Source organism: Myotis brandtii, unplaced genomic scaffold, assembly GCF_000412655.1.
Source record: "Myotis brandtii unplaced genomic scaffold, ASM41265v1 scaffold415, whole genome shotgun sequence".
Taxonomy (NCBI): domain Eukaryota; kingdom Metazoa; phylum Chordata; class Mammalia; order Chiroptera; family Vespertilionidae; genus Myotis; species Myotis brandtii.
The window spans coordinates 677,905-700,112 of record NW_005365953.1 but is presented as its reverse complement, the minus strand read 5'-3'; the positions used below and the strand labels follow the sequence as shown (position 1 = coordinate 700,112).

General features: G+C 39.3%; 1 protein-coding gene across 3 annotated transcripts in view; it reads left to right on the top strand.

The window, feature by feature from the left end:
- The first annotated feature begins 676 nt into the window (after positions 1-676).
- Positions 677-22,208, top strand: part of TMEM182 (transmembrane protein 182) — a 63,824-nt gene continuing 42,292 nt past the window's right edge. For 2 of the 3 annotated variants that reach the window (XM_014545601.1, XM_014545600.1), the window contains exons 1-3: positions 677-1,013; positions 1,203-1,302; positions 3,064-3,162. In XM_014545601.1, the coding sequence (XP_014401087.1) occupies positions 849-1,013; positions 1,203-1,302; positions 3,064-3,162 (364 nt within the window). In that variant the 5' untranslated portion in view covers positions 677-848. The remainder of the gene's footprint in view (positions 1,014-1,202; positions 1,303-3,063; positions 3,163-22,208) is intronic. The other variant, XM_005873600.2, reaches the window with a different exon arrangement.

Below are 22,208 nucleotides of genomic sequence, written 5' to 3'. Positions count from 1 at the left end.
CTCTACCCACCCCACTCCTTTCTCCAATCACCACACTGTTGTCTGTGTCCACGAGTTCTTTCTCTTTCTTTTTTGTTCAATCCCTCCATCCACCCCTTAACACCCTTTCCCTCAGAGCTGTTTGTCCACTCTCTATCTTTGAGTACATTTTAATACTTTAAACAGTTTATGTTACCATATTCTTGGATCTTTTAAGTACACATCTAAATGTCTAGGTTATAAACCTGAACTGTATTCAGTCTTATGTTAGACCATTTGACCCACAAATTATTTTCTATCCCCAAAATATCCAAAATGAATTAAGAAATTAATTACAACTTCAGTTGTATTCAAGAGAAGTCTTTGTGTTTCTTTATAGCTGTTATAGCTCTTCAAAGAGAGTCTTAAGTGTCGTTGGGGTTGTAATGGCCACTCAAGACTAAGAGGAGCTTGTCAGACACTTAGGACTGGGCCAATACTGTCAAGGACTGTGCCATTCCATCTTCCTTCCACTCCTATGGATTACCCAGCACCAATAATGATCATTCCAGCTCATGACGCCCCTCTCTACAGTCAGGGGAAGGTCAGCTATTTTTTGATTCCCATGGGAGAGAGAAAGCTCCTCAATCAGTTTCCTAAAATAGCTGGCCATTCTCAGCTGCTGGGCTGGAGTCCCTCCAGGGGTGAGCAAAGGGAATACAATCCACCGGCTGGTTGTGAGTGAGAAGCCACCAAAACATGAGCTAGGAGAGGCTTCTCAAGACGATTCTGCCTTCTCAGAAATCTTTATTCTTTTTTCTGTTGAGCAGCTAGGTGTTTGCCATTTTAAAATTTCTTGTTTTGTTTAAAGGGAAACCAGTGAGTTGAAAATGAGACTAAACATTGCCATCTTCTTTGGGGCTCTCTTTGGTGCTTTAGGGGTTTTACTCTTTTTGGTGGCATTTGGATCGGACTATTGGCTTCTTGTGACCGAAGTGGGGAAGTGTTCAGGTGAACAGAATGTGCGTTTCTTTTTCCAACTATTCGTGTATTTGGTGAGGATAGCCTTTTGATTTCTCTTGAAATCGGAGAATAGTAGGGGAGTGTCTATTTCTTCATAGAAGAGATGTGTAGAAAAGAAAGCTACTGACCATCATTATTGAAATGAAATTTATTGTTTACAAAGTTCCCTGGACGTGAGAATTCAGATTGTGTTCCTTGTGCCCCGTTTGTGTTCTGTGCAGATAGAGAACGTGACTTTCCACCATGAGGGGTTCTTCTGGAGATGCTGGTTCAATGGGATTGCGGAAGAAAACCAGCCCGATCTCTGGAAGTTCTGGTACGGTAAGTGCGCTTTTGTTTTACCTTCTCCTTTGTCTTTAAAATGAAAACGAGCAGCTTCTTATTTAGTACATACATGTCATTAACAAAATAGGATTGGATTCTTAGTTGTAGAATTTCAATAGGTATCTTCAAAAGGTTCAGTAGGTAGAAATGGCTATAGCAATCATTATTTTATTCCAACATATAAATAGTTTAGATCTTTATCTGCTGTTTCCTTGTTCATATTTAAAATACACCAACCCTAACTAACAAAGAGGTATCATTTATAGTATTTTTGAGTGTCCTTTGTTATATTGCAAATAAAAGTCTTTCTTTTTAAAAATATCCAGAAATAGAAATGTATTGTTTTAAAAGTTAAAAAAACCTCTTTTTAAATAATAAAACTTAATTACCACCTCTGGCAGATGAAAGTTTGCTCAGTTTGGGCTTCAACCAGGTTTGTGGGCAATAGAAAAAAATGCCTTATTTTTGATGTTCAAATTCTCTCATAAAAACGTTAAGGTTTTTTTTGAAGTTGAGCAGCCTCTTAAAAACGTGATGCATTCTTTCAACTTTATTCCTTATATTGTATTAATCTTCAAAAATAAATTTACTGAAAATAGTTAGCCTTTATCTTATTGCATCAAACAAAGAAAAGAACTGTCTATTACCCTAAAGCTTATTGTGGGTTGAAATTATTAGTCTCCTTATGAAATATTACTGTGATAAACCCAAGTATGATATTTACACAACAGTCAAGATGATGGAATAGATAATAAAAATATGTGGAAGACTTAAGCAAGCTGATAGCAAGTCAGCATATGTAAAAGGAACAGCATGGGTAAATGGCATTTTGAGAGAAAGATTTGATAGACTATCTTATAGTCATGTCAGGGAGGAAAATAAGCATGCAGTGTGTCAAAACTTATTTAGACTGTGGTCAAATGGAGTGCATAAGACTGTGCAAAAGGAAGATTTTGCCAAGGACTTAGAGAAAGGAAGAATATTCCACCCGCTCCCCCCTTAAAATGTACACAATGAAGTCTTCAAGTTTTCAAGCATAAAAGTTCTTTCTTGTGGTTTCTTCAAATGCTAAAAATGTATTTGAATGCAGTGTGTCAAAACTTATTTAGACTGTGGTCAAATGGAGTGCATAAGACTGTGCAAAAGGAAGATTTTGCCAAGGACTTAGAGAAAGGAAGAATATTCCACCCGCTCCCCCCTTAAAATGTACACAATGAAGTCTTCAAGTTTTCAAGCATAAAAGTTCTTTCTTGTGGTTTCTTCAAATGATAGAAATGTATTTGAATTATTGAGTCACGTGATCTATTATTTCCATCTTTTCCCTAGAAACAAGTTATAGAATAAATTTTATATTGATTGGAACTGATCAAGGTTAAATCTAAGCTTTTTAGACTTTCATAACAAGTATTTTTTTAAATAACTATGTGCTAGGCATTATGTTAGGAACTGAAGAATATGGCCCTGAAAATAAGTGAGCGGTAGTGCCTTTGATTTTAAGGTGATACAAGAAAGGCCTTGTCTGCATTGAATTATGTCATGGGTCAGATGTTTGGGGTGTGTCCAGGCTCCAGGTTCCTTGTGCTTCTTTATATGAGATTTTTAGGAAGTCTCCCCGTTCACTCAGCAGTTCTCTGAATTTGTTGATCTCCCTACAGTTTTATTTAGCTGATATAACCCCAGACTCCCTATGTATCTTCTTTAGGAACGGTGCTCACTCAGGTGCTCAATACCATACCATTGTTCTGCTCTCCTTCCTAGGCAATCAGCCAGCATCCAAGACCTGCACACATGCTTACCTGTCACCGTACCCTTTCATGAGAGGCGAGCACAATGCCACCGCCTATGACTCTGCCGTCGGTAAGTACCTCTATCCACAGAGTGTCTTGGTGAAGACATGCTGCCTGGCGGATGCCACCACAGCGTTGTTGTGGGCTGTTACACATAATTTAACACCTTTACACACAGAAGAATAGGATAGCATTTTAAACACTGTTTATAACCCTAATAGAATATAACGTTGGTCTAAAAGTTAAGCTACTATAATTTACTTGCCACTTATAAAAATAACTTTCTAAAAGTATGTTTTCTGGTATGGAAATAGTAATGTTTGTTAGGAAGAACTGTTTTGTAAGGGTTTGACTGAACTACTAGCTCTACAACAGAAAAAACTGTAGTGTGCACTCTGCTTTTAGAGCATATTTTTTTTTTTTTTACAATTGCTACACACAAGAATCTGATTTTGTTACTGTATTCCTGCAAGGTGAATGCACTTGGTTACATGTGACAACCCACTGAAGAATAGCCAGGTGTCATTAACTGGGAGTTATGATCATCTAGCTTTGTGTGTGTGTGTGTTTTCATACTATTTGTTCTATCAAAAGTAGATGAACATAGACTCTATGGAAAGTACATAATATGTAGTATGTAAATCTAGTTTTATAGAAAGTACATAAGCTCAATATGTCAACTTTATTCTCAGCTGGTTTCATGAAGTTTTAAATAAAGAGTGCTCATTAAATCTTTTTAAAAAACAAAGGGTTGGTAGGTCATTTCAGAGAGAGCTTGTGGAACCAAAACCAGGAGCTCTTAACACTGTGACGAAGGATTGAAGTTCTCCATATGTTGTAACTGTCATTCAAGAATGCTGTGTTTTCCCGAGGAGATAAAAGATTTAATTGCTAATATCCATGACTCATGATGTTGGAAAATAAATAAGTGTCTCTCAAGTTAAAAAACAAACAAACCAAAAACAAAAACTAAGAGTTGGTACAGAACTTGATAATGTCATAAACAGAGCCAAAAATATTTGTTTTTCAAAGAGAATACATAATATATTTAATATTCTGAATAAACAAATATTAAGATTCTCTAGAGCAGCGGGTCTTAACCTGTGGGTCGCGACCCCTTTGGCGGTCGAACGACCCTTTCACAGGGGTCGCCTAAGACCATCCTGCATATCAGATATTTACATTATGATTCATAACAGTAGCAACATTACAGTTATGAAGTAGCAACGAAAATAATTTTATGGTTGAGTCACAACATGAGGAACTGTATTTAAAGGGCCAGAAAATTGAGAACCACTGCAAGCAGAGAGTCCTAGCCGGTTTTGCTCAGTGGATAGAGCATCAGCCTGCAGACCTAAGGGTACCAAGTTCGATTTTGGTCAAGGGCAGGTACCTCGGTTGCAGGCTCCTCCCTGGCCTGGGCCCTGGTCAGGGCTCATGCAGGAGGCAACCAATTGATGTGTTTCTCTCACATCAATAATTTCTCTTCCTCTTTTTCCACTCTCTCTAAAAATCAATGGAAAAATATCCTCAGGTGAGGATTTTAAAAAAGAAAAGAAAAGATTCTCCAGAGAATCAATATAAGAAAGAGATATTGAGGAAGGGACTTTAAGGAATTGGCTTATGCCATTGTAGATGGTGGCAAATCTGAAATCTGTAGGGCAAGCCGTAGGCTTGGAGAGTCAGATGAGTCAGTATTGCTGTCTTGAGTCTGAAGGCTGGAAACTCTGGTAAAATTTCTGTTTCAGCATTGAAGAGAATTCCTTCTTCAGAAAACCTCAGTCCTTGTTCTTAAAGCCTTCAACTGATTGGATGAGGCCCACCCTCATTATGGAGGATAATCTGCCTTACTTGTAGTCTACTGATTATAAATGGTAATCACATCTAGCTAGCACCTGTATAGCAACATCTAAACGAGTGTTTGACCAAACAACTGGGCATCATATCTAACCAAGTTGACACATAAAATTAACCATCACAGAACTTCCATTATTCATCTATTTTTTATCTTTCTATAAAATTATGTATTTCTACACATTATATTTTTTTTTACAGTTTGTCAAATGTTGTAGCATTTGGTGTTATCACAATATTAACATGACATTTTATGGAGTGGATTGGGGTCTACATAGGAAAAGCAGCGAGCTGGTCCACAGCTGTGCTTGTCCACCACGGTTGCTGGCCACAATATAGTTAAGCATTTGGTGTTATCACAATATTAACATGACATTTTAAGGAGTGGAGTGGGGTCTACATAGGAAAAGAGTCCACAGTTGTGCTTGTCCACCAGGGTTGCTGGCCACAATATAGTTGAAAGGATTGTGACTGTTGGTCTAGCAAATGTGTGTGGCGTGGATACTCTTTCCCATTAAAAACTGCATGAGGTGCCTGGCCAGTGTGGCTCAGAGGGTTGGGCCTTGTCCTGTGCACCAAAAGATTGCCAGTTCAATTCCTGGTCAGGGCACATGCCCAGATTATGGCCTGATCCCGGGTAGGGGTCGTACAGGAGGCAGCTCAACGATGTTTCACTCTCACGTTGACTTTTCTCTCTCTCTCCCTCTTCCTTCCTGTCTCTCTAAAAAACAAACAAACAAAGTTCAATTCCTGGTCAGGGCACATGCCCAGGTTATGGCCTGATCCCGGGTAGGGGTCATGTAGGAGGCAGCTGAACGATGTTTCACTCTCACGTTGACTTTTCTCTTTCTCTCCCTCTTCCTTCCGGTCTCTCTAAAAAACAAACAAACAAAAACTGCATGAGGAATCTCATTCACATTTGTTGGAACCTCCTGCATCCTGTGTTATGTGGACCTTCTCACTGCTAAGAGAAGAGATGGCGTAGAAAGGAGTAGAGTAAACCATTTTAAGTTACAAAAAGTTACAAAAAAGGCATTCCTTTCCCGACATTCTTACTTTTATTAAATAAACTAAGAAATAGTATTGGGTTGGTTTTCCAGAACATTATCTATTTTCACAAATATTAGTATTGTTATTGTTGATATTTATATGTTGAGCTCCTGAGATGAGGTAGTATTGTAGGCATTATGTTTTAAAGTGAATTTACATAATTAAAAAGTCTGCCCCTCCAGAAGTTAGTGGAGAACTTGAAAAACAGGTGACATAATCCATGCATAATAATTATGATGGAGATGGATAGTAAATGCATGTCAAAGTAATTATACTGCAATTACAATTAGAATTATTATGTAGCACTGCATATAATTACTGTGTCATTTTTTGGATCTAGTAACAAAACCATATTCCAATTTTTTAAAAAAAATATCAAACTCCTCTTTGGCTCATTCACTTTAAGCAATTTTATCAAATACTTTCAGTAAAAAATGACTGAGATGGGAAGAGGTATGTCCTACAACTGAGACAGTATAATCACATATCATTTATCTTCATTATATCATTCAATATCTGACATCATATTTGGGTGATTTTTTTATTAATTTCTTTATCCAAGATAAGGGCACGGATTTCATGAGGTTTCTACCCGCCGGCAAGAAGGGGTTCCCAGTCCCCTAGTCTTCACTGGACCTTCGTGTGCTTTATAACATCAGGCATTAAACATGACCGTTTATCATTTGTAAAATCTGATCTATCCTGTCTGGCAAATTATTGGTGAAATGGCCTTGTATTCTCCCGAGTTTTTACAGTTACAGCTAGCCAAACTGAAATCAGTGAACACAATATAGGGGTGTATGATTTTTCTGGAAGGACTGCTTTAGAATCATTGGAGCTACTGATGAAGTTCTTCTATTTCCGAATATGGAGACTAAGACTGATTCAGAGAAACCACGTGACTATCTTGACAGCTGATCATTGCCAGAGCTGATCAAAGGTTCACGTGTCTGGATTTTGTATACTGGTAATCTTAGAAGCTATAGTGAATAAAAAGGCTAATTTTAATGCTTAACATTTTAAATGTAAGTCTTTTAGTTTCATCTCAATGAAAGAATACATTAAACTCATGTTGGTTTTCCCTATCTTCCTCTCTGATCCTGACCTGTGTATAATCAAGTCTAATTCAGTGTTTCCTTTATTTTTTAATATCAAATATATTAACTAAAATTCATTTATGCTCAAATCTATTTATTTGAATGGCTGCCCAAGCCTACAGGGAGTGATCTAATTCTAAGTATTGTGTTTGAGGTAGGATTGTGTACTTGGAAGTCCGTTAGACAATTCCATTGCCTTTGATATCTGTCCAAATTTAGATTTTCTGATTTGTCTCATGCTTAAACTCAGTCACAGTTCATTTATTTAGTTTCATTTGATAATGGTGTGATGAACATAGATGCATTTTTTAGATAACTCAACCCCTGAATGAACTAATCATTTCTTTTGGATGTTCCCCTCTCCCCACCCTGCCCCAGCCCAACCTTTGACCACACCTCCACAACAGTCCTCGTTACACTTAACTTAATTTCTTGTTAACCTCAGTTTCCTCCTTACCTATTGCAATCCCTAAGGCACAGACTGTACTCTCACATTTGTATTCCCAGAAATTAATATAGTGCCTGGTGCTTAGTAGATGCTTAAATATTTGAAAAAAATATGACAATGCAAAAATTACAAATAGTATTTTCAGCAGTTAACTATTTTGATTTTATTTTTTGAAGTGGAACATTTTAAAAACTAATTTCATACTTGGCTTTTCTCTTGAGCAGAATATATTGAACCTAGTTTCATCTTTTCTTGCTGAGTTGGAACACACACGCAGGCTGGCTACCATAACCTTGAGTTCCTCAGAAGTAGTATTCATCCTCCTGCCCAAGGCCTTCATATGTGCCAGCCCTTCCCCCCAAGTGCTATTGCTCTCGTTGACCCTTCATTTCTCTAACAACGCAGGTTTGTCCTTAGTTTTCTAAGGAAGCCTTCCTTGCCAGCAGCCTCTACCCACTAATACTTGTACTAGACCAGTTCTCCTTTATAAAACTTATCTTTTAATTTGATCATTCATAGCACAAATTTTAATTATTTATTGTGTAATTATTTTGTTCATTTATTTTCTTCCCAATTTAACTCTAAGCTCCTCTAAGCTCCTATAGAGTACCCTCTGTACTGGCCAACAAAGTCTTATGTTTGGCTCACCATTCTATCCAGTGAAGGCTGCATATTTTTGTAGAGTGACTATTTTTTGGGAGTCTTCATTACTATACTGTACTGTGGAACTAGTAGTAATACCCTAAGTCAGTGGTCGGCAAACTGTGGCTCGCGAGCCACATGCGGCTCTTTGGCCTCTTGAGTGTGGCTCTTCCACAAAATACCACGTGCGGGCGCGCATGTACAGTGCGAAGTTGACTTAAAACTTTAAGTAAAGTTTATTAAGTTAATTTTAGGGAACGTTGTAGAGTGAAAGAAGATGTAGTGTCGAGGATTGAGAAAGGTATGTTGAGATGGTTTGGACATATAGAGAGGATGAAAGAAAGGAGATAGACAAAACAAGTATACAAGATGAGTGTGGATGGGAGAGTTGGAAGGGGTCGACCTCAGTGAATGTACCTCAATCAGATTGAGGACGTTTTTAGCAAAGGCCAGCTTAGGAGTACCCTAATTAAGTTAATAACAATGTACCTACCTATATAGTTTAAGTTTAAAAAATTTGGCTCTCAAAAGAAATTTCAATCATTGTACTGTTGATATTTGGCTCTGTTGACTAATGAGTTTGCCGACCACTGCCCTAAGTAACTATTGAAATATGCGGGGATTTTAAAAAACTTTATTAAATGGACCTCAGTGATTCTTCAAATTTTTTATTCATATGGTTTTAATTTTAATGTCTCCCAAGTTGTTTTCATATGTCAGCTTGCCCTTTGCTTCTATTGTCAGTGTATATTTATTTACTATTCTCCCTGGTCTTCTTTTCCTTCACTCTTAAGCAATAAATGTAGGGTGAAGTGAATAATGTGAGACTAGAATCAGGAAGGCAGCTAGGCAAGATATTTGTCAGCAACACAGTAAGCTGTAAGCAAGAGAAAACAGACAAAAGCTACAATATAAGGACTACTTTTCTCCCACAACAAGTTCAGAGCAGCTGCCATAATGATACTGTCCGGGACCCAGGCCCTTTCAGCCTTTTCTCCCACCATCCTCGGCAGGTGGACAGTCGTCGTCATGTTCTTCCACCTTCAGAAGAGCAGCAGTGTCCCTAGAACCCTCCAGTAGAGTTCTGCCAATGCTTTCTTTTTGTTTCAATCCCTTTGTGTGTTTTTTTTTCTTTATTGATTAAGGCATTACATATGTGTCCTTATCCCCGCAATGCTTCTTCATCAGAGCGCTGTCCCATGGTCTGTTAAGCTGGGGCGTGGACTTGGCTTGCTAGCCGCTAGAGTAGGGCAGGAAAGGGCGCAGGTCTGGGAGTGAGTGAGCGCGTCCTCCTCAGGGGACTCTATCAGGGCTCCAACGAGGGCGGGACAGCAAAGGCGGACATAAACGAATGCACCTAAATGATACGTAAAGAGTAAATGTACAAAACTTAATAGCTAACCAATAGAAACCTGGAGGAATCTTGGATGGTAAAGAAATTTCCTTTTGAAGAAGGTGTGATTCAGTTTAAACAATATACAATAAAAGGTAATATGCTCACTTTCCAAGCAATAAATATTATTTTAGTGTATTTCTTTTTATAGGCATATTGTATATAGTTTTAATCATTGGGAATACAAACATATATCTCACTTTTCTATTTTTAAGATAGCACATATTTCTCCATGTTTTTACCTAACAGTTTCTTATATTTTAAATGTTAGATGCTACCTCCATATTAAAAATAATTACATGCATGCCACATTTTTCATAATCTGTATTAATTGTTTGGATGATATATTTCCGGAAGTGTGAATGCTGAATCAGGAGACAGAGTGGGTTTGTTATTGTCGGTACTGTGCCACACTAGCAGCTGGTTTGCCAAGGGGCACAGAACTGTGGGTGACTTCAACTAAGCGATTTGTAAGGAGGACAGAGCATGAGACAAGAGGCTGAGGATGCTTTGAGTGGAAGATGAGGATACTTTTGTGTTTCGATATATTCAATTTGGGTTGATGGTGGAACACGAGCTTGAAATAATTTAGCAAGTAGCTTGATGTGCAAATTTCCTGAGAGACATTAATTAGTGCAGCAGATACTGGTGAGGAATTTCAGGAGTGGTTTCTGACATCAGATATAATCTTTAAGAAAAATAATAGGAAAGAAGGCAGCGAAATGTCAACAGTTCTTAGTGGGAGAAGGAAAGAAAGAAGGTGGCCCCCGAAGAGGAAGAGAATGAAGCTTGAGAAGCAGGCTGGTGCGCAGGCTGGTGCGCTGTCAGAGGGGCTGCTGGAGGGGGCAGTCTTGGGAAGCAGATGTTGTCCTCAGTGCCAAATGCACGTGAATGGAGATCAGAACAGAATGATCAGGCAAAAGTTCGGTGGCCCCTGATGGCTCCTCCCACCAAAGGCTCAGCCATGGAGGCCCACGTCCTTCCACTCATGGGCATGACAACCCACATGCCCTGCTGGTGGCCTGAGACTTCCAGACCCTCCGCTCTGTGTCCCACTCCTGCTCACTGCCAGTTCCTTGGACTGGACTGGAGGGCCTGCCGTCTTTCTTGGTAACGCCCTTCCTCCCCAGGAAGCCATTCCATTTTCCTGCACACTCTGTTGCCTGAGGACCCTCCCGAGAACCAAGCCCTGCTCCAGGCGTCCTCTTCCTTCTCTTCTCCCAAGAGCAGAGGTCAGAAAGCAGTGATCTTAAGGGGCAGAGCCACAGAATGCTGGGAATGTGAAACCTCACACCGGGGCGCTCAGGGACTGGGCAGTGAGAAATGTGAGACCTTTGCAATTAGTCAACATTTGGACTTGGAATAGCTACCGAAAGAGCACAGCAGTACAGAGTGAAAGTCCTTATAGAATCATCACATACGCACACATACACACCTTGCTCTACTGTGCAAGGCACAATAAGATCAAATAGAAAAATGAAACATAAAACTACACAGTTTTGAACTGCACAGAAATGAATTAAAATTTGAGCCTAAAATTAATATAAATATGTAAATAATTGAGGAGACATATCTAATTTTGTTGGGATGGCCTTTTGCTTCCAGATCATTACACTGGGGTAGCTGGGTGTTATCATTTTTTAACATTCAGATATAGGGAATCTGGAAACTGTCTTAAATTTACCAAATAGTTTTAAGTACTTTACTCCACTCAGCTTTAGTAGAGTAAGACATACCTTGCAATCTGTAATGGAAAATACATTTCAGTCTTTTTCTGGGGGGTCAGAAATGTCAAGTACCTAGACATTTAGAAATGCCATACCACCCACTTAATTTCCTCCTGCTCATCAGACATTCGGGTCACGTGGCCACGGCCATGGCCACACCAGTCAGAAGCTTGGTCCCAGCGCAGGCTTCTCGCCTCCAGGCTGGAGCGCTCGCCCGCTTCCCAGGGCTGCAGTTCATGAGGGCACAGCTGGCTTTTCAGTCCCAACATCAAAGCTGTGGTTAAACATCAGTTATTCAGAGGCAGTTATTTTGTGTTTTCTACAATTTATTCATGGGCGTCTAAGGATTGGTTGGCAGTTTATGTAACACCCTCCCAATAAAGGAGGCGCTCGCCTTCTGTAAACAAGGCTGCGTGCTCACTTAGGACGGTGTGGACTGCCTTCCTTCATGGAAGACGGGCCCAGCCTCTGTCTATCTGTGAAGGCGATGGCCAGCTCAGCAGGAAACATCTCCCCTAGTGATAGGGCACCTCTTGGTGCTCCAGACCAGGGTTCCTCAGCCCCGGCAGTAGTGATATTTGGGGCCATGTCATTATGTGCGTGGGACTGTCCTGGGCCCCGTAGGTTGGTTAGCAGCATCCCTGGCCTCTCTACTCACTAGATGCCAGTAGCACCCCTTAATCATGACAATCAAAATGTCTCCAAACATTGCCAAATGTCCTGGGGTGAGTGGGCACAAAATTACTCTGATGAGAACCACTCGGGCATTCTAGACTTTTACTCCTAGCACTTCTGACCCAGGGCCCAAGCTCTTCCTCAGAATTACTGGTATACTTCCACTGCCTCCACTCTGTGCTCAGCTCTAGTTCTGGACAACAAAACACCTAGATAATGGGTTAGTTTCCTTCTGCCTTTTTTCATGCAGAATATCCAAACCATAAAGGAGAGGCCTAAGCCTCTCTTTTCTTTAAATATTATTGCTTCTGCTCTAAGCTCTGGATCTTTTTTAGAAGAGAGTATTAATTAAATGAAATGAAAAAAATATTGAATACCACCGTTATTGGGCGCTTCAGAGTCAGCCCTAAATTCTTGCCCTCATCGAATTTTCATTATAGTGAGGAGACAGAAAATAAAATGTCAGTCAAATCCTTGCAGAGAAATAGCAAAGAATGGAGTGTGTGTGGAGAGGGTGCCAGTTTTAAGTAGGGTGACTAAGGCGGCCTCATGGAGAAGACGCTGTCCATTTGTGGCTGGCTGGCCCTGGGTTAAATGGGTGCTGCCATCCATCTAAGCGAGCGATTTTCAACCTGTGTGCCACAAAGATTTTTAAAACATGCAATTCCTGACTATGTAGTCGAGGCACTGACCTCTTTTCCTTTAGATTGTCAAATTTAGAAAAATGACAACAGCCAATGCATCAATAGCTGTCGTGTGTGAATGAGTAAAAAATTACACTTTTTTTTTGTTCAGATGGGTAAAAACCACATTTTTTGGTGTGCTGCAGTTTTAGGCATTAATTTATGTGCCATGAGATGAAAAGGGTTGAAAATAGCTGGGCTGAGCCGTCCCTGTTCCCCAGTTTCTCCTCTGGGACTAGACGGGCGCGGTGGGAGTGCTGAGCACAGGCCCGGGGCCCTAGGAGGCTTCGTGGGGCTCTGAGCCCGTCCAGTCCGGCGTCTGTGCCGTGACCTGGAGCCACGGCCTGGCCTGGCTTCCTGAGCTCCGGGAAGTTCGCTGCACTCATTTGTGGAAGGAAGATGAGTATAGTCTCAATCTCACCCAGTTGTTAAAATGAAAAGAGATAATAATGCAAAGGCTTAGCAGAGCGGTGGCCGTGCAGTTGGTGTCCAGTAAGTGTCAGCTATTTTTAGGACAGTGCACCGATTTAGAGCACTGAAAGTAAGCTGTGCTCAGGGCACGCGGACTCATCATGGCTTCTCCCTGGTGAATGCTTCCTGCTCTGTGAAGTGTGTGTGTGTGTGTGTGTGTGTGTGTGTGTGTGTGTGTGATATCAAGTATTTGGCAAAAATGAAGGACTTCAAAAATCATGTTCTTTATCATGATCATGATCATCACCACCCTAGTACAAGATAGCTAACATTACCCTCTGTACTGGCCAAGATTTACCACTGTTTATCTGGTAATATTGATTAAAATTTATTCAACAAATATTTATTGAACACATACTATGTACCAGACACTTTTCTAGGTTTTGGGGACCAGCAAGGAGCAAAAGGGAAGGACAACTCTGTGCTGTGGAGCTGACATTGAGTGAGAGGAGAGAGACAGAGCAACATAAAATTAGTTAGTATGTGGGAAATGACTAGTGCTCTGCTGAAACAGGAAACATGGACCGAGGCTGGAGACTCAGGGCCTGGGGTGGCATGAGAGGGGCGATAGAGCCCCTTAATGTGCTCAGAGGGACGCATGCCTGTGAGGAAGAAATGTCTGAGTGGAGACATGGAGGCGAGGGAGCGAGCCATCTGGTGTCCAGGAGAGGAGTGTTCCCAAGAGGGAGACCAGAGGCCAGGCCTGGAGGCCGGGACACCTGAGGTGTGCAAAGAGCAGAGGAGAAGTGTGTGCAGCAGAAGAGTGAGTGAGGATGGAGCAGAGGAGATGGTTAGAGACACAGAGGTGCCAGCAGAGGTGGGCCAGTGTAGGGACCACTCTTACCTGGAGAGGGTTTGAGAGGGGGGCTGTGAGGAGAGACCCGATGTATATGGTACACGAATCTTCGCAGGCTATAGAGAGGCAAGGTTGGGATCAGGGAGCCCAGGAGGTCAGCTCTACTTTAGGTGACTAAGGTAAGGATATTAGAATGGGGATATTTGTCTGATTCTGAAATGTGTGTTGTTTTATTTTATTATTACTATTATTAGAATGGGGACATTTGTCTGATTCTGAAATGTGTGTTGTTTTATTTTTTTATTATTATTATTACTACTATTATTATTATTATATTATTATTATTATTATTATTTAACAACTAGTAAGGAAATATTCAAATGGACAACACCTGTCACATGAGATAACAAAACAAAAACAAAAACTCCTCTGTCCTGGCTATTATATACCTTACCATATCAGCCCTAGATTCCATTTATGTCCTACTTTGTTGGAAACTGTTTTGTTATAGGCATTTTCAACATTTATAGGAATGCAGAAACGATTATAGTCAACCCATGTATTGTCATCATCCAGTTTCAATAATTATCCACATATTTTATAAGTAAATTTCGCTGCTGTGAGTTGGAGAGTTCTTTATATATGGTTTCCAAATATTTTCTCCCACTCTGCAACTTGTATTTTCATCACCCTAAGGTCTTTCACATAATAAAAGTTGTAAATTTTGTTCAAGTCCAATTTATAGAATTTTATGAATCAGACCTTTGGTGTCTTATCTGCAGGACCAAGCCTCAGGGCCTGCAGATTTTCTCCTGTTTTCTTCCAAAAGTCTTATAGCTTGATATTTTAGATTTAAATCTATGAACCATTTTGAGTTGCTTTTTGTATAAGGTATGACATATTATTTTTCAAATGTACATCCCATTGCTCTAGCCTTATTTGTTGAAGAAACAATCTTTTCTCCATTGAATTGCTGTGCACCTATGTCAAAATATTGTTGGTCATATTTGTGTGGGACTATTTATGGATTATGTATTCTGTTCCTTTGACCTATGTGTCTGTCCCACTGCCAAGCCCACACCATCTGGATCACTTTAGCTGTATGTCCTGAAATTGGATTGAACGATTTCTCCCACAAGGTTTCTCTCTTTTAAAATTATTCTAATTATTCTAGATCCTTTCTTTTCCATATAAATTTTAGAGTAGTCTTGTTTATATCTTGAAATTTTTCTTGGATTATAGAATTATTTGTATATCAATTTTGGGGGGAATTAATATTTTTATTATGTTGAGTCTTCCAATCCGTGAATGTAATATAGCTTTCAGTTTATTTAGATCTTAGTTATTTTCTTTCATTAGCATTTTGTAGTTTTTAACACACAAGGCTTAATGTGCTTTGTTAGATTTACATCCAGGTATCTCATTTTTTGACCAATTATAATTGGTATTGTTGTTTTTTTGTTTTGTTTTGTTTTGTTATAAAGTCTTTATTTTTATGTCTTTTTCCTTTTTTTTAGTTAATCCTCACCTGAGAATATTTTACCATTGATTTTTAGAGGGAGTGGAAAGGAGAGGGAGAGACAGAGAAAAATACTGATGTGAGAGAGACACATCAATTGGTTGTCTCCTGCATGCAACCCAACCAGGGCCAGAGAACCTGCAACCAAGGTACTTGCCCTTGACTGGAATCGAACCTGGGACCCTCCAGTCCACAGGCCGATGCTCTATATACTGAGCCAAACCCTCTAGGGCTGGTATTGTATTTTTAATTGTGGTTTGCATGTGTTTATTGGAGCTAGAAATATAATTGATTTTTATCTTGTATTCTGAGACCTTGCTGAATTCACTTGGTAGTTCTAGGAAGTTTGTGTTTATTTTATTTTTGTAGATTACTTGGGATTTTCTGCATAGATAGTCATGCCATTGGCATATGGGGCTAGTTTTATTTCTTCCTTGCTTTTTTAAACATGCCTTTTATTTTATTTTCTTGTCATACTGCACTAGGTATAACTTCCAGTGCCATTTTGAGTAGCAGCTGTGAGAACAAACATCCTTGCCTTGTTTCTGGTCTTCAAAATCACTCAGTCCTTTTTTTCATTAAGTAGGTTGTTTGTTGTAGGATTTTTACAGATTTTTAAATTAAATTGAAGAGGTTTCCCTCTAGTTTCCTGTGAGGTTTTGTTATGAATATATGTTGACTTTTGTTAAATGTTTTTCTGCATCAATTGATATATGATCATAAGATGATTTTTCTTTAGCATATTAATATTGTATACGACATTTATTGATTTTCAAATATTAAAGCTGCGATTTATCCCTGGAATAAATCTCACATGGTCATGATGTATAATTCTTTTTATACATTGCTGAATTCTATTTGTTTATGTTTGTTAAGAATTTTTGCATCTGTATTTATGAGGGATATTGGTCTGTGTTTTTTCTTTTTTGTACTATCTTTGGGTCTGGTATCAGAGTGATACTGGTTTTATAAAGTGAATTGGGAAGTGTGGAAACCATGCCAGAGTCGCTGGATAGTCAAAGCAATGGAGTGTGAAAGGCCTTGTTGGTGGTACACTGGATGGCCAAGGCCACTCTGAACATGGGACTCTTAATCAGAATGTTCAAGGCTAAGATGCAATACACAGGTGCAAGGACACAATGATCTCACTGTACACTGTGCCCTTCTATAACCCAAATGATTGATGTCACTGTTGGCAACTGGCCTCTTTTGTGTAAGTGGTATAATATGTTACTGACCAGCTACCATGTGAAGCTATTATGTGGGGAAAATTCAGGGAGAGGTAAGAGAGGCTGGAGAAGCTACTGGGGCTATAGCTCTAAGGGAGGGCTCAGGTGCTGCTGCTATGTGAAGCGGTAGGTCCAGAGGCAGCATGCAGCTGCTCAGATAACTGCTGTGGGTACAGAGACGGCTACTGCTTGATGGGAGAGATGTATTCGTTTATTAGCCTGTGTGTGGCTACCTGTATGGGACTTTGCTGTCAAGGACTGTTTTGTCTGATGGCTATATAGCCACTGGCTTCTGCAATAAAGGATTTCTTATATACACCCACAGCTTCTCATGGCTTCTCCATCTACCACCTGGTGTCCAAAGAAGTCCAACCCCTGGCAGAGGGGCTCAGCTCCCACAGTTAGTGCAATGGGCAGGGTTTGAGAAGGAATCTGTCCTAACAGTTGGCGTAGTCGAGCAGAATTCAGAAGAATATAGGACTCAGAGCACCTGTGCTCTGGTAGTGCTCTGACAGGAAGTTTCCTCTTTTCTTCTATTTTCAGGAAGGTGCTAATTCTTCTTTAAATGTAAATGTCTGTTGGAATATACCAGTGAAACCATCTGGGCCAGGAGATTTAACTTTCAGGGACTTTAAAATTATAAATTCAATGTCCTCAATAGTTACAGGGCTTTTAAAACTATGCATTTAATATTAAGTGTGTTGTGATAGGAATTTTCTAGAATTGACCCATGTTATCTAAGTTGTCAAATTTATATCTATAGGATTGTTCACAATATCCTCTTATTATCCTTTTATATATGTACTATCTGTGATGATATCCCTTGTTTCATTCCTGATATTGGTCATTTGTTTCTTGCATTTTCTGTGTCAATATTGTTAGAAGCTGTTCACTTTGTGGAACTTTTCAAAGATCCCACTTGTTTTTTATTAGTTTTCTTTTCTGATTTCATAAATTTCTGCACTTATATTTAATATTTACTTCTTTCTGCTTGCTTTAGCTTTGTCTTCTTTTTATAGTTTCTTGAGATAAAAGATTAGATTATTGATTTTTTCTCTTTTCTGTTCTAAGCATTTACTGGTATAGATTTCACTCTCAGCGCTGCTTTAGCAGTTTCCCACACTTATGATATGTTTCGTTTTTATTTTAATTTAATGTGTTTGTAAATTTTTCTTGCGATTTCTTCTATGACTCATAGATTATTTAGAAGTGTATTGTTTAGTTTCCGAGAGCTTAGGGATTTTTCTTTAATCTTTCTGTTATTACTTTTTAGTTTGATTCCATTGTGATCACAGACCATACTCTATGTGATTTTGCTATTTTAAATTTAATGAGGTTTGCTTCGTGGTCGGGATGTGTTCTGCTGGGCTGCATGTTCCGTGGAGCTGGTGGAGCTGGGATGCTCCAGGAGTGTCAGTGTCATTGCATATGGCGCTGCTCAGTGCTTCTGTGTCCCGCTGGTTTCCTGCCTACTGTTCTATTAGTTGTTAGAGGTGGTATACTTTCTACATCTATTGAAGTCTCCAAAATAATTGTGGATTTATCTATTTCTCTTTTTGTTCTATCAGTTTTTGCTTTGAAGTGTCATATAGATAGTATATAATTGGATGAATTTTAAATTAAATCTGCTAAGCTTCTCTTTTTAAATTTTAAGATAATTTTTAAAAAGCAGTTTTAGGTTTTATTTTTGTGTATGGTGTAAGTTGGTTGGTCTAGTTTCATGTTTTTGCATAAGCCTGTCCAATTTTCCCAACATCATTTATTGAAGAAATTGCCTTTACTCCACTGTATGCTCTTGCCTCCTTTGTCAAATATTAGTTGAGCATAATGGCTTGGGTCGATTTCTGGGGTCTCTGTTCTGTTCCATTGTCTATATGTCTGCTTTTGTGCCAGTACCAGGCTGTGTTGAGTACAGTGGCTTTGAAGTATAACTTGAAATCTAGTATTGTGATTCCTCCAACTTTGATTTTCTTTCTCAAGATTGCTGAAGCTATTCAGGGTCTTTTTGGTTCCATTTATATTTTTAGAGTGTTTGTTCTAGATCTGTGAACTATGCCATTGGTACTTTAATGGAGATTGGATTGAATCTATAGATTGCTTTGGGTAGTGTGGACATTTTAATGATGTTGATTCTACCAATCCATGGACATGGTATATTCTTCCACTTGTTTATATCTTTCTCTATCTCTTTTTTCAATGTCCTGTAATTTTCTGAGTACAGGTCCTTTATTTCCTTGGTTAAGTTTATTCCTAAGTATCTTAATTTTTTTGTTGCGATGGTAAATGGGATTTTTTTTTAGTTTCTCTTTCTGAGAGTTCATTATTGATGTATAAAAGTGCCATAGATTTCTGGGTGTTAATTTTGTATACTGCTAGGTTGCCAAATTCATTTATTAAACATAATAGTTTTTTGGTGGAGTCTTTAGGGTTTTCTATATACAATATTATGTCATTTGTGAATAATGACAGTTTTACTTCCTCCTTTCCAATTTGGATGCCTTTTATTTCTTCTTCTTGTCTGATCACTATGGCTAGGACTTCCAATACTATCTTTAACCAGAATGATGAAAGTGGGTATCCCTGTCTTGTTCCTGTTTTTAGGGGAAATGATTTTAGTTTTTACCCCTTGAGTATAATGGTGGCTGTAGGTTTGTCATATATTGCTTTTATTATGTTGAGGTATGATTCCTCTATTCCCACTTTGCTGAGAGTTTTTGTCATAAAAGGGTGTTAAATTTTGTCAAATGCTTTTTCTGCATCAATTGATATGATCATGTAATTTTTGTCTTGCAATCTGTTAATTGCTATATCATATTTATTGGTTTGTGAATATTGCACCAGCCTTGCATCCCTAGAATAAATCTCACTTTTCATAGAGTATGATCTTTATAATGTAATGCTGGATCAGATTTGCTAATATTTTGTTGAGGATTTTAGCATTTATGTTTATCAGGGATATTGGCCTGTAATTCTCTTTCTTTGTAGTATCTTTATTGGGTTTTGGAATTAGGTTAGTGCTGGCCTCATTAAAAGAGCTTGGAAGTGTTCCTTCCTCTTGAATGTTTTGGAATAGTTTGAGGAGGATAGGTGTTCTTTAAATGTTTCATAAAATTCCTCTGTGAAGCTGCACGGACCAGGGCTTTTGTTTGCTGGACGTATAAATGCAAAATGGATAAAAGACTTAAATGTAAGTTGTGAAACAACAAAAATATTAGAAGAAACCATAGGCAGCAAAATCTTAGACATCTCTCATAGCAATATGTTTACGGATACATCTCCTAGGGCAAAGGAAACTAAGGAGAAAATAATCAAATGGGACTACATCAAAATAAAGGGCTTCTGCACAGCAAAAGAAACCATCAACAAAATGAAAAGGGAGCCCACTGCATGGGAGAATATATTTGCCAATGATACATCCGATAAGGGGTTAATCTCCAAAATATATATATAGGGAACTCATACAACTTATCAAAGGGAAGACAAACAATCCAATTGAAAAATGGGCAAATGACCTAATAGACACTTTTTCAAAATGGACATACGGATGGCCAAGAGACATATAAAAAATGCTCAAAGTCACTGATCATCTGAGAGATGCAACTCAAAATGAAAATGAGGTATCAAATCACACCTGACAGTATGGCTACCATCAATAAATCAACAAACAACAAGTGCTGGTGAGGATGTGGAAAAAAGGGAACCCTATTACACTGCTAATAGGAATGCAGACTGGTGCAGCCACTGTGGAAAACAGTATTGAATTTCCTCAAAAAATTAAAAATGGAACTCCCATTTGACCCAGTAATCCCATTTCTAGGACTATATCCCAAGAAATCAGAAACACCAATCACTAAGAATATATGCACCCCTGTGTTCATAGCAGCAAAATTCACAATTGCTAAGATTTGGAAACAGCCTAAGTGCCCATCAGTAGATGAGTGGATTAAAAACTGTGGTACATATGGAATACTATGCTGCTGTAAAAAAGAAAGAACTCTTAGCATTTGCAATAGCATGGATAGACCTGGAGAGCATTATGCTAAGTGAAATAAGCCAGTTGGAGAAAGATAAATATCACATGATCTCACTCATTTATAGAATATAATGAACAACATAAACTGATGAACAAAAATAGATCAAGAAATATAGAAGCATCGAACAGACCGTCAAACCTCAGAGAGAAGGCAGGGGAAGGTGGTGGCAGGTAAGAGATCATCCAGAAGACTTGTATGCATGTATATAAGCATAACCAATGGACACAGACAGTGGGGTGGGGGGGGCAGAGGTTCATATGTAATACTTTTAACAATAAAGTTTAAAAAAAATAAAAGCACTTTTAGGTTCACAGAATAATTGAGAGGAAGGCACAGAGATTTCTCATATAGTCCCTGCCCTCACACATGCAGGTCTCCCTATGATCAATCCCAAACTGGACTGGTACATCTGTTATAATTGATGAACCTACACTGATACATTATAATCACCCAAAGTTTATATTTTACCTTAGGGCTCCCTCTTGGCCTCGTGGGTGTAGACAAATGTATAATGATATGAATCCATTATTACAGCATCCTAGTGGTTTTACCACCTTAACAATCCTTTGTGCTCTGCCTATTGACACCTCCCCTCTGCCTCAACCACTGTACTTTTTACTGTTTCCATAGTTTTGCCTTTTCCAGGATGGCATATTGACAGTATTTTGTCTTTTAAGATGCATTTAAGTAATCTCCCTGTCTTCTCAGGGCTTGTTAGCTCATTTCTTTTTAGCACTGAATAATGTTTCATTGACTGGTTGTACACAGCTTATTTATCCATTAATCTAATGATGGACAACTTGGTTGTTTTAAGTTTTGTTGATTATGGATAAAGCTGCATAAACATGTGTGTGCAGGTTTTTGTGTGGCCTGAAGTTCACGAGTCTGCAACTCCTCTGGGTGAATACGAAGGAAAGTGATTGTAGGATCATCCCTGATGGCATATGATGTGGAGCATCTTTTCATGTGCTTATTTTCCATCTTTATATCTGCTCTGGTGAGGTGTCTGTTAAATCAGATCTTTGGCCCATTTTTTAATTGGGCTATTTTTTATTTATTTTTTTTACTAGAGGCCTGGTGCATGAAAATTCATGCACTGGAGGTGGGCGTCCCTCAGTCCAGCCTGCCCGCTCTCACAGTCCAGGAGCCCTCAGGGGTGGAAGGCAACCCGGCGATTAGGGGAAGGCAACGCCCCCATCACACCTCTGCTGCTGCCACTGCAGGCAGCGCAAGCCTTGGCTGGCCCTTGTTACCTGAGCCTCGGGCCAGCCCTGGGCGGCTGGGCAGCCAACAGCCTGCACCTCAGGCCGGCCCCGGGGGTTGGGGGGCTGAGAGGACTGGGGGACTCCAGAGGCAGGCATGTGGCAAGGCAGGCCCGGCCTTGCTGCACGCCTACCACCTGACAGGGTTGAGGGGACTGGGCACCACCATCTTGTGGCTGTGGGCACTGCCATCTTTGAGGGCGTGACAGGCAATTACCATATTCCCTCCTTATTGG